At 37.8% G+C, this 13,335-nt stretch overlaps 1 protein-coding gene across 2 annotated transcripts in view; it reads left to right on the forward strand.

Moving 5' to 3' along the window:
- The window catches only part of tmem108 (transmembrane protein 108), a 339,807-nt gene that overhangs the window by 189,581 nt on the left and 136,891 nt on the right, over positions 1 to 13,335 (forward strand). For both annotated transcript variants that reach the window (XM_039753456.1, XM_039753457.1), the window contains one exon: positions 9,576 to 9,661. In XM_039753456.1, coding sequence (XP_039609390.1) covers positions 9,622 to 9,661 — 40 coding nt within the window. In that variant the 5' untranslated portion in view covers positions 9,576 to 9,621. The remainder of the gene's footprint in view (positions 1 to 9,575; positions 9,662 to 13,335) is intronic.

Consider the following 13,335-nt stretch of genomic DNA (forward strand, 5'->3'; position numbering starts at 1 on the left):
GGCTTAGGATTTTATACATATAGAATAGATAAAAAAATAGAGAAATTTTACTGTAATCAAAGTAATCATGTAGTTGTCAAAGATGCTGTTACAATCATTTCTGTGACATACTGACAGGCAAAAAGAGCAGAAATCACATAATGAAGATTTGGAAGGAGAAACAGCACTTTGATCTGTCTGTCAATAATGACTTTCTAAGAGCAAAGAAGTTCTAATTTGTAAAGGTTCTTTTTTCTATTGTATAATATTTCAGCTATACTTTGAACACCTTTGAATTCCATTTGGGTTTCATTCTGTCATGTCAAGAAGTAAAACAAAAAGCTTTGTAGCTTCAGTTAGCTTAACTATATTTGCTTCCTGTCAGATACACACAATCATCTATAAAACTACGCTTTTAACTTACAAAGTGGTCAACACCAAGATCTCAGAAAACCTGTCAATAATGTTTATTACATATGCAGGAGGTACTTAGTGTAGTCCAGTGTATGGCATTGGACTTTAAGCCTTAAAAGCTCCCTGTTTAATGTCTGTTTTTAACTCACTGTGCAATGCTGAGTAAACACTAAAATACTTATATTTACTCATACATATGGTGGTTTAGTGGTGCTCAAGCCACCAGATTGTAAGACTTAAGTATTGTCTCCTTACCAAACATAACAGATGTCTTTATTAGGAACAAGTGTAGTATAATAAAGAGTGGAGTGCAGGATTTCCTCGTTAAAGAAAGCGATACGCCACAAGCCCTTACTAGAAGGAATTTCTTTCTTTCTTAAATGCAGGAAGTAAGCCGAACTGTTTTTCCAGAGTTACACTTTTATATAGGTATTGGGTCACATGACCAAAAGGGATGTGTCACTCCTTGGTTGTAATCTTTTTTTACAGAATTGCCTCCTGCTGGCATACACTTCACCCAGGATGTGCCCATCTGTCGATGCTGGTCCCCTACAGAAACAAGAACACTTTTTGACACATCTGAAGTCCTTTGCCTTTTTCATTTTAGTTTTTTCCTGGGCTCCCAGATCGAACATTTGCAGAGATGTAGCTAACTGCGAATATATATATACCAGTAATGATAATGTGCAGTGAATGCACCTGACTTGAGCATTCATAGTTTTCATTCCCTTTCTCTGCACGTTTAGCATTCGTTTGCTCAGAGGTTGATGCACTTGCTGCTTCCTGAGCAGCTCTTCTTTTCTCCACCCTAGCTGCTCACTTCTTCTCTTCTTTCGTTGGCATCTTTTCACGTTAAAACTGTCAGTGTTTGTGTTGCAATTACTTAGTACGTTTTCTTTAGTTTTTCACTTAAGCTGGCACTTAAGTCAATTCTGCCTCAAGAATGATTTAAGATATGAAGAGGTAGGGGAAGTGACAGTGAAGGTTTTAATGATGTTTTAGAACAGCGCCCATACATATGTGCCGCACGGCCACCCTGTGGCCACTGCCGAGAGTTGATTCTACAATAAAATAAAATAAAAATTAAAAGAGGACTAACCTTGGAGGTCAATCATCACCCTGAAAGTGGGTTGTAGTGGTCACGTAGTATATATATACCAAATTTCAGGTCAATAGTTCAAACGGTTTGCGAGCTACAGGTGATTTCAAATCCTGGACAGACAAACAAACAGCCACAGTAGCATATTATATATAAAGATATTATAAATATATATAAGTTGTGTTAAAAATGCCATCTAAAAGCTCTTTATTTGTAAAACAGGACAGTGCAATAGTATTGTGGTTATCACTATTTCCCTACAGACCAGAGTGCTCAGTTGGAGTCCCAAGCTTCACACACCATTTACAATGTGATGGACTGGCTCCCTGTTCAGCATTGATTTCCCCCTTGTGCCTTATACTGCCAGAATTAGCACCAACACTCTCCATCCCTGAACTGGAGAATTGGATTAAAAAATGGATAAATAGACGAATGGATGTTTGGAAAATAAGGGGAAACATCTGTTATATCTACTGTATAATCTATGGTAATCCTTACTACACAAAGTCTGAATTAGTCTTTTTGCTTCTATTCAGTTTGTAGTTCTGGTCACAAAGGTCCATCAATTCTAACATTTAAATGAAGACTCTTCATTCCTCTTATTTTGCCTATATTAACTTTATGTAAAGGATTTTGCTTGGCCTTATAGTGTTTTAATTCTCTCTAGTATCAAATTATTCTTATTTTATAAAGTCCCCTTTTTTATTAATACTGTGTTCTTGTCTCCACTTATGCAACTGTTCTTATGTGTTACAGTTTTTTTTGTCAAGTGTTTTATCATAAGGACAAACTGTTAAGGGTGCTATATGATTGATGGAGTAATAGGCTTTGCTTTGAGGTCTGTCCTTAATATTCACTCGATATTTAGTGAACTAAACAAAACACATGGCGGCACATTCTGATTTGCATTGATGTCATGGTTTCAGTTTATTAAACTATTAAAATGAGATAAATATTTACCGATGTATTCCAAATGCTTTAATTGTTAAGAGCGCAGATATTGTTTTCATAAAGCACAAATACATATTGTCTTTTGTGTTAATTGTTAAAGGGAAGCTGACCTTTCAATGGAGAATTTGATCTGCTCTGTCATTTCTTTGATGATAATTACCACCTCAGCATCCAGCTGTGGTTTTTCAAAGCAGCCTCACAAAGCTAACAGATGGGTGTTAAATGCAATAATCTGCCGCAGAGATTTGGCTCTCCGACTGCATATGCTTTTAAAGTGTGAACCTTCGTCTTGATTTCACTCTACATAAAGGAATGCTTCTTTTTGATTGCATCTGCTTTCTGCTGTAACCGGGAACGTGCAGTACTACTTAAGAGTCTTGTGGCCTTATTAGAAATACTCTTTTAGTCCTTCGTTAATGAATATAGGAAGGTGTGTACATCGAATTTCAATTTCTCCATGTAAAGTGTAAACTTGAAATGATTGCTTCTTGGGTGAAAGCTTTCCTGCTAGTGCATTTAAGCAGCATGTATAAGCAGCAGCTTCTAAAACTATAATGAAACGAGTAGTTCAATAGTTAGAAGTTCTGTGTAAGTCTACCCAAGTCCAGTAATTTGGACAGTGATTAATTAACCTTTTCTTGACTGCTATACAGTTGTACTGCACAATAATTTGTTTATCTGTTTCTGTTTCAAGGAACTCATCATGCCTGGCTTTTGATCATGACATAAGTGGTTTCATACAGAGTACAAATGCTTGGCTTGACCAGGATTTTTTTGATAATGAAATAGTGCTACTAAGATATGATATTTGCTTTAATTTTGCATCTAATCAGATTATTGTTGTGTATTAAAAGGTTTTAAATATTTTTCTGTGAAATCCTGTGCCTTTCATCGTTAGCATTATGCATTGTTCTGGAATAAATTATCCCATGAATTTATACAAGCAAATGTCCACTTAATATGCTGACACTGAAGAATGGTTTTCTCATGAGTTTTCAGACAAGAAGAATCAGTGATACAATACCAAGCAAGAAAAAAATAACAAATCTTTAAGTTGTTGTCATAAGGAACAGTGAAAGCAAGGCAAAGTGAGTAAAGGAAGACCATTTTTATGAATATAGGGAGAGATATCAGTCAAGGAGTGTGGCTGGATGTCGCTGTAAAGTATCAGAGCCAAAATGAAGTAAGGAAAAACTTGAAAATAACAATGTACAGCATGTGACATAAGGGCAGAACAAGTACTGCAGCCTCATATGTTGCTGTCCAGCAAATATTGATCAAAATATTTCCAGATATTCAAATAAGCAGATGTTAGTCAATGCTGGAATTTAAACAGATTATAGATCAATGTATGTATTTTTATAATTAAATTGTTAAATTATTGCTGCATGGTATTTAATCATTTATTTAAATGTGTTAATAAATGCCAAATGTCATGAGTCTGGCAAGAAGAGTATTTATTGACATTTGCATAAAGTTTAATCAAGAGTTTCACTGGTTTCTAAAGGCTTAGAGAGTAAGAAATGCGGAAGGAAAATTACCTTAGCAAATTATTTAACACCTAGCTGCTTGTGAATAATGATGTTTGTAAAATGGTACTGCACAATATATTATTTTTTTTGGCTTAATTATTAGTCTTCAATATTTGGCAGACACATTTATTCAAGGCAGCTTATGAATTCAGGATACATTATAACTCTTTGCATACTTGTTTATCTTTGCATTTGGCGCTTGGACATGTTAAGTGACTTACTTGGTATCCCACAGTACCCAGAAGGGATTGAATTAGCAGTCTTCTGATATAAAGTCTGGTGTCCTAACCACTGTTACATACTGTCTGTTAATCAATAACAGATGTTAGTATTTCTATTTGGCAGTACAGTTGTGCTGCCTCTCACTGCGTGGATTTCAGGTTGATAGATACACAGATGGGATGCTATCTGTGCCAAGTTTGCATGTTCTCCCTATGTTTGTGTACTTTTCCTTGGGAATATTTCCTTACACAGACAAAATATATGCTGAATGATACTGAAATGTGCCTAGTGTTTCTCATGTTGTGCATAATTGTGGCTTGTAAAAGACTGGTGTGTGCGATCTTGGAAAACTGTGTACAGTACCTTGTAATTGGTATTGCAGTGAATGAATTAATCTCTCTATGTCCAAATATTGGATAATCATACTAAGAAATTGGTGGGATAGTAAATATTTTGTTAGCCCCCAAAATATAAATTTCAAAAAAAATTATAGGAACACTTTTTAATCAAAAAGTCAAAGAAAATTCTGGGCTATTGATCTGGTCAGTCAAGTAGCAGAGGGAGTTGTTAATCAGTTTCAGCTGCTTTGGTGTTAATGAAATTAACAACAGGTGTACTAGAGGGGCAACAATGAGACAACCCCCAAAACAGGACTAGCTTAACAGGTGGGGGCCACTGGCATTTTTCCCTACTCATCTGTTTTTTCACTAGTTTTGCATTTGGATACAGTCAGTGTCACTACTGGTAGCATGAGGCGATACCTGAACCCTACAGAGGTTGCACAGGTAGTCCAACTTCTCTAGGATGACACATCATTACATTCCATTGCCAGAAGGTTTGCTGTGTCTCCCAGCACAGTCCTAAGGGTATGGAGGACATTCCAGGAGACAGGCAGTTACTCTAGGAGAGCTGGACCGGGCCGTAGAAGGTCCTTAACCCATCAGCAGGATCAGTATCTGCTCCTTTGGGCAAGGAGGAACAGGATGAGCACTGCCAGAGCCTACAAAATGACCTCCAGCCTACCACTGATGTGAATGTCTCTGACCAAACAATCAGAAACAGACTTCATAAGGGTGGCCTTAGGGCCCGATGTCCTCTAGTGGGCCCTGTGCTCACTGCCTGGCACCGTGGAGCTCGATTTGCATTTGCCATAGAATACCAGAATTGGCAGGTCCACATCTCGTGCCCTGTGCTTTTCACAGCTGAGAACAGGTTCACCCTGAGCACATGTGACAGATGTAAAAGGGTTTGGAGAAGCTGTGGAGAATGTTATGCTGCCTGTAACATCATTCAGCATGACCGGTTTGGAGGTGGGTCAGTGATGGTCTGGAGACGCATATCCATGGAGGGACGCACAGACATCTACAGGCTAGACAACAGCACTTTGACTGCCATTAGGTATCGGGATTAATTCATTGGACCTATTGTCAGACCCTATGCTGGTGTGGTGGGTCCTGGGTTCCTCCTAGTGCACAACAATGCCCGGCCTCATGTGGCCAGAGTATGCAGGCAGTTTCTGGAGGATGAAGGAATTGATACCATTGACTGGCCCCCACGCCCGCCTGACCTAAATCCAATAGAACACCTCTGGGACATTATGTTTTGGTCCTTCCGACAGCACCAGGTTGTACCTCAGACTGTCCAGGAGCTCAGTGATCCCATGGTATAAATCTGGGAGGAGATCACCCAGGACACCATCCATCATCTCATTAGGAGCATGCCCTGAAATTGCCAGGCATGCATGTGGGGGCCATACAAACTACTGAGTACAATTTTGAGTTGCTGCGATGAAATTTCGCCAGAATGGACTAGCCTGCCGCATTCTTTTTTCACTTAGATTTTCGGGGTTTCTTTGAATTCAGCCCTCTATAGGTTGATAATTTTCATGTCCATCAAACGATGTGGTATCCTTTCGTTCCTAACACATTACTCAACCCATATCAGTATAGATATCCAGCATGATTTTTTTCCCATTGATATCTGATGTGTTTTCAAAGTGTACCTTTAATTTTTATGAGCAGTTGTTATTCAATTGTATTATCAATTATTTCTGTATTCAGAGATATTGTATTATCTATTGGTACACAAATGTTGAAAATATTATTGTAATGACAGGAATTCAGAAAAAAATCAAACTCTGTAGAAATTCAACATAAAACATGCCAGCAAATTTAGTAAGCAGATTCTGAAAATGGATGGATGGATGGTTGTTTGATTAAAATGTGATTGTTGATTTAATAATTCTCTTCTGTGGAGTTGTTCCAAATTAATTAAATCAGAGAAATTATCCTGTCATAGTAAAATGAGAAAATCCATCATTCACTCTTTATTGCTTCCTTCTCTAGTCACGTATCTGTTCTTGTACCCAAGTCACACAGTAGCATACTTTCTTACTCATTGCCATGTTTTTCTCATTCTTCATGTTACTCAGGCTGCTCTCTCCACCAACATCTTCCAAACAACCTGAAACTTGTTCATTATGGTAGGAAATGGCCCTGAATGTAGCATCCTGTCATTATTGCAGGCTAACAAAGAAGAAGAGAGTTTGCTTGGCAGTACTGTTCATACTATGCATTTTATCCAAAGATTCTATCCATCCATCCATCCATCCTCTTCCGCTTAACCGAGGCCGGGTCGCGGGGGCAGCAGCTTGAGCAGAGAGGCCCAGACTTCCCTGTCCCCGGCCACTTCTTCTAGCTCTTCCGGGAGAATCCCAAGGCGTCCCCAGGCCAGCCAGGAGACATAGTCCCTCCAGCGTGTCCTGGGTCTTCCCCGGGGCCTCCTTCCGGTTGGACGTGCCCGGAACCGATCCGACTGTCGATCTCACGCTCCATTCTTCCCTCACTCGTGAACAAGACCCCGAGATAAACAACAACAACAACAACAACATAGCATAGTAGTAATAGTGTTGTCAGTGTTCGTACCACGTGCATCTTGTTTCCATCGTCCCGTTTGCTGTTTGTGTGTGTCAGTGAATGCCGTCCCTGTAAAGGGGCAGAAGTAGCTTCAACTCCCACCCCGGCAGAACTTCGACCACGTCCCGAGGGAGGTGGGGGACATTGAGTCCGAATGGGCTGTGTTCCATGCCTCTATTGTTGAGGCGGCTGACCGGAACTGTGGCCGTAAGGTGGTCGATGCCTGTTGTGGCGGCAATCTTCGAACCCGTTGGTGGACACCGGCGGTGAGGGATGCCATCAAGCTAAAGAAGGAGTCCTCCCGGACCCTTTTGTCCTGTGGGACTCTGGAGGCAGCTAATAGGTACCGACTGGCCAAGCGGAATGCGGCTTCGGTGGTTGCTGAGGCAAAAACTCGGGCATGGGTGGAGTTTGGGGAGGCCATGGAGAATGACTTTCGGACAGCTTCGAGGAGATGTTGGTCCACCGTCCGGCGTCTCAGGAGGGGGAAGCAGTGCAGTGTCAACACCGTGACATTGTGGGTAGGTGGGGGAAGTACTTCTAAGACCTCCTCAATCTTAAAGATTCTATGCTAAAATGTATTCAGTACTTCTTTCTTTTCATTCTTATACTATCTTACGTTAGAAGAAGTCATTTTAAAATATCTCATGAGGGTAACCTGCATTTTAACAGAATGAAGCTGTTTCCCACTAACATTAGCTTTTCAGGTAAATTACAAGTCTCTGCACCAAGATACATTTAAAAGAAGATGTGGAGCAACATGTAGGGACAACAATAAATAATGTATTATTTATGACATGTTATTTGTTAAATTATGCTATTTTTAAATGCAAAGTGTATGCAATGTGCTGAAATTGAAATCGTAATACTAAGTTAAAATAAAATGTGATGTCATATTTAAGGATCATTTTATTTTTATTGTATCACTTCCTCTCACTGGTGTCTTTTGCATAAAAATTCTGCTGGAGCCTTATTAGAATTTTCATTTATGTGCTCAGACTCTTATAACATTTACATTAATTTACTTAGTTAATATTGTTTGTACCTCTTTTTCAAATCACTAGCAAGACATGCAAATTCATGTACCATTCACATACCAAGAACTCAATTAAACAATTGGATGAATGTTGGCAGCTAGTCTGTCTCGCCTGGCATTAAACCATTGTGATACCCTCTGACATGATAATCATCTGTCAAAATACAGCAAAATAGATTTAAACATTAAATAATCAAGTGTTTGGCTATGAACTGTCTCAATTGAAAAAGGAACACCACATGTTTGGAATCAAACAGTTTTGACATGGAAAAGAACAAGCCATAATAAAACTGACAGAATGTGCAAACTACACACATTTTGGAGAGTTTTAGTCGAGACAGATGTGCTCGACTTTGCGATATATTAATTGAGAGGTCGTGACTGGAGCACAAGACTTGGGAGCTGTCCAGTAGCGGTGCGATCAGTATTTCGACAATGTATTGCCAGTGGTTCAATGGCAATTAGATGTTTTCGAGTTCAGCATGAAGCTAACAAACGACTGAAGCAATCTTTTCTACATACCTGTCCTTTCCAGCCGAGGCCCAGACTTGTTTGATGATTTGTTCAATTGTAGCACAATCAGATGGCTCCTCATAGGCGGTGAATGAAAATGAAGATGTCAGCCAGCAGAATTTCTTGCTCTCAGTGCATTCCTTATATTGATCAGTTTTTAATTTTTTTCCCAATTACTGTGGCCACCTTTAAAAGAGCAAATGACACTAGACTTTTTGTACCTCTTTGCTTGACTGTACTTCATAGCCTTTACTGGGAAAAGCTCAAACCAAACACATGATGCATTGAAAATAATAATAATAAACTTAATTTTATTAATAAAAATAAGGGACTGTAGTCATCAAACCCCATTGCTAAACTGTAAAGTTCATGTTGCACATATGCACACATACAGACAGGTAAACTTAGGACACTGCAAGTCCAATTCCAACCTTGAGCTGGAAACAGTCCTACAGCACCAGGCATGAGGACAATTTCACATACTACAAAAAGCAGTATTTTTCTAGATAAGGAGCAGAGAATATTACGTAAAATTGAGAAATAAATGCTTATAAAGACAAAGTTGGGGGTTCTTGTAAACATTATGTTAAATTACTGAGGAAATTGTACACTTTCATTGCATAACATCAGGCTCTTAGTGAAGAAACATCACTGCTTACTCTGCATATTAAGGTAAAGCCAAATATACTAAGTGAGATTATTATACTGATATAATGTAAATTTTCAATGTTAGTATCTAGTTTATTCATAGAATATAACCTAGTTAGTTTAACATTTCAAATTGTAAAATTATAATAAATGTGGAGAGCACTGAAACTTCAAAACAGACAGTACACATGCAATAACGCATTGATTTTTGACACCACGTAGTGTCCCTGCTACAGTAAATATCTTTTATTATGTTTTCTCAACAGAGAGAATCATGAGTGAAGTATCAGAGAAGCAGGATCAGATGATACCATGAAGAAAAGTTCACAGGTCCTCTGCTGCCTACTGCTTAGTAAGTGCAATGTATTTTGTCAGCCTTTATCCATTGATAAGGACAAAGTGTGAACATTAGCTTATCTCAGCAAGGCAGAATACAAGGAGGGAAATTAAACTGACAGAAACTCCAAGGTAATCAGTGTACCCTGATAGGCTTCATTCTTTTTCTGAATTTGCATATTCAAGTTTAAGTTTATGGTTACATGTACAGAGTACACTGCAGTTCTTATTTATATTTCTTATCAATGTGCAATGCTAGCACCATGATCTCTGGTAAATGGTTTTAAGAGATGAGAGAATGCGGAGTCTGAGGGAGATTCCCATGCATTGTTGTGGGGATCTGGAGTCTGTCTAATACCTGATTAATTGAAACACACAGCTTAGTAACTCAGTCCCAGTTTTATAATTTCAATCATAATGGATATCATTAGGTGTTTTATAATACAATGTATATTTCAGAATAAACAATTTAACACTGTTCCTCCCCCATGTACGTTTATATCTGTTTGGCACTCAATGTTCATTCACCCTACAAGTGAAGTCATCAGACATGACATACTGTATACTGTACATGACATGACATCTTTACTTTGTGTGCAAGCATTTGTAGCATAAAATGCATGTAATATTATGAGTATACCATACTAGCAAAAAAGCAATACATAAAAGAAAATAGAGAATTGTTTAGAGCATTTATTATTCCAATGCAAGCCCTTCTTACCAGTCTTGGAGGAAAAATATTTCTGTGTTCCAATTCCAGCAATCAATTCGTAGTTAACAAAAACCGAAATGGCCAGGTTTACTGACAATTAATATGATTCTTCAAATTATATCTTTTTTTATTTTTCTATTGAAGGTTTTATTATAACTATTTCTGTAAATGTATGCAACACTCTATTGTTATAAGTGGGAAATTAAAAATAAAAAAATATATATACAGTGAAAACATAAGTTTTAAGAATTATTATTAGTATCTCTAGTTTGACTTGTTTACAAGTAATACTTTAAACTCTTCAAACCACATTTATTTATGCCAATGGGTTATTTTTGAAGTATATCCTCCTTCTGGTAAATATTTGTATCTAGGACAGAGGTTAGTGCTGCTCCAGAATCTTAGGTTTGCATCCTGGGCCTGGACCCTGTTTATGTGGAGTTAGCATGTTCATTGATGTATTTATTGCTTTAAATAGTCACAGTATAAGATAATAAGAGTGTCTGGTTGTGTGAATATGGTTTTCCAATAGGCTGGTATGCTGTCTAGCGTTGTTTACCACCTTGCACCCAGTCCTGCAGTTTAGTGCTGTACTGTATATTCCCCCATGTGAGTTTATTTGACTCAGGCAATTCTAATAAGATTTCAAGGCTCGGTTTTATTTTTTTATTATTATCATCAGTTACTGTCATTACCATCATGTCTACTTTAAATGTTGGCATATTTTAGCAGTTATTAGCAACGCCACTTTCTAATTGCGCAGCAGAAGCCGTATGATCTGTGATAATTGTACTTGTCAAACCAAAAAGGAACCTTACCAGACAATGTACATCACCGGGATTACTGTTGCCTCTGTACAGACTTTTATGGCTTCTTTCATTTTTTGTGATTGTCACAGTCATTGTTATTTTTCCTTTATTTAAATGCCAACACTGCATATAGTAAATTTCAATAAACAGTGGTTTAGAAATGTAAAATAGCATGTTTAAATTGAATTATACAGGGTATTTTAAAAAGAGTAAAAAAATATATTTTAATGTATCCATCTATATGTTATTAAACATAATCATAATCATACATAACCCATCTTGGACTAGCATACCCAGAGGCTATCCTAACATTATGAAATGTGGAGCAGGAACCAACCCTAGACGGGTCAGCCAAATCATAGCCTATCCATATATTTATGATGAAATCACAATGTTATTTTCCTCTAAGCAGTGTGATGTGTACTTAGCATTGATTATGGGGCAATGGGATATTCGTTTTGTCATATTTTTGTTTTTATAGAAAACAGAACCAACATGATATGTAATGGATATTTTTTTCTTAGAGTGGTACAGTGGTTAGTAGTGATGGAAACTATCAATGTTCTCAGGATAGTACGGTCAAAATATGATATTATTGTGATTTTTATACATTTTAAATTATTAAATGTTTTAAAACTTGCAATTCAATTCTGCCATGTACAGTTGAATCTCAGCTTATGCAAGTTTTACTTCATACGAATTGATGATAGAACATAAAAATAAATAGCAAATATAGATGAGGGACCAATCTTTTTTTTGTATTTTCTCTGCTGTTTCTTTTTCTTTGTATTTTTATTTTTCCATTGTTTTAATTGTCATTTATTTGAAGTAAATGGTTGTATCTGGTGGCGGCACAGTGCCACAGTGGTAGTGCTGCTACCTCACAGTTAGAAGACTCGGGTTCACTTCCTGCGTCCTCCCTGCATGGAGTTTTCATGTTCTCCCCATGTCTGTGTGGGTTTCCTCCGGGTGCTCTGGTTTCCTCTCACAGTCCAAAGACATGCAGGTTAGGTGAATTGGTGATTCTAAATCGTCCCTGGTGTGTGTGTGTGTGTGTGTGTCCTGCAGTGGGCTGGCACTGTTTCCTGCCTTGCCCCCTGTGTTGGATGGGATTGGCTCCAGTAGATCCCTGTGACCCTGCAGTTATGATATAGCGGGTTGGATAATGGATGGATGGATGGATGGTTGTATCTGGTACGTTATTATAATATGTTTGTAAAATTATGGCTTTGGAAAATAAAATTAAAAAAATAGGACAAGAAAGGTCTTCTATATAATCCTTCGTCCCACTCTCTATGGTATGCAGTGGCTCATGAAAGTGTGAGAAGTGTGCCTTCCATACTCTAGTTCTAATATTGCAAGAAGAAGCAAGACATACTCCTCCCATATGTTGCTATGTATTCTTATGTGTAAGTAGTGTAAATATCTTTTTTTGGGTGAAATAATGTTCTTTCCTGACACCGGATATGTTGGACTTAACAAAAGATACTAAGTCTGCCTCTGGTGTAGCCTTGTACAAAGTGTCTGTGTTGCCTGCAAAAAGAACATTACTTTACACAGCTGCTTTATATCTAAGGCTCTTGATTTTCTTGTGGATTTGAAGCTGCTGGAGTATAAATATACAGGGGGATGCAAAGGTTTGGGCAACCTTGTTAATAGTCATTATTTTCCTGTATAAATCATTGGTTGTTACAATAAAAAATGTCAGTTAAATATATCATATAGGAGACACACACAGTGATATTTGAGAAGTGAAATGAAGCTTATTGGATTTACAGAAAGTGTGCAATAATTGTTCAAACAAAATCAGGCAGGTGCATAAATTTAGGCACCGTTGTCATTTTATTGATTCCAAAACTTTTAGAACTAATTATTGGAACTCAAATTGGCTTGGTAAGCTCAGTGACCCCTGACCTACATACACTGGTGAATCCTAAAATGAGAAAGAGTATTTAAGGGGGTCAATTGTAAGTTTCCCTCCTCCTTTAATTTTCTCTGAAAAGTAGCAACATGGGGGTCACAAAACAACTCTCAAATGACCTGAAGACAAAGATAGTTCACTATCATGGTTTAGGGGAAGGATACAGAAAGCTGTCCCAGAGATTTAAGCTGTCTGTTTCCACAGTTAGGAACATATTGAGGAAATGGAAGACCACAGGCTCAGTTCAA

This window comes from Polypterus senegalus, chromosome 5 (genome assembly GCF_016835505.1).
Source record: "Polypterus senegalus isolate Bchr_013 chromosome 5, ASM1683550v1, whole genome shotgun sequence".
NCBI lineage: Eukaryota > Metazoa > Chordata > Cladistia > Polypteriformes > Polypteridae > Polypterus > Polypterus senegalus.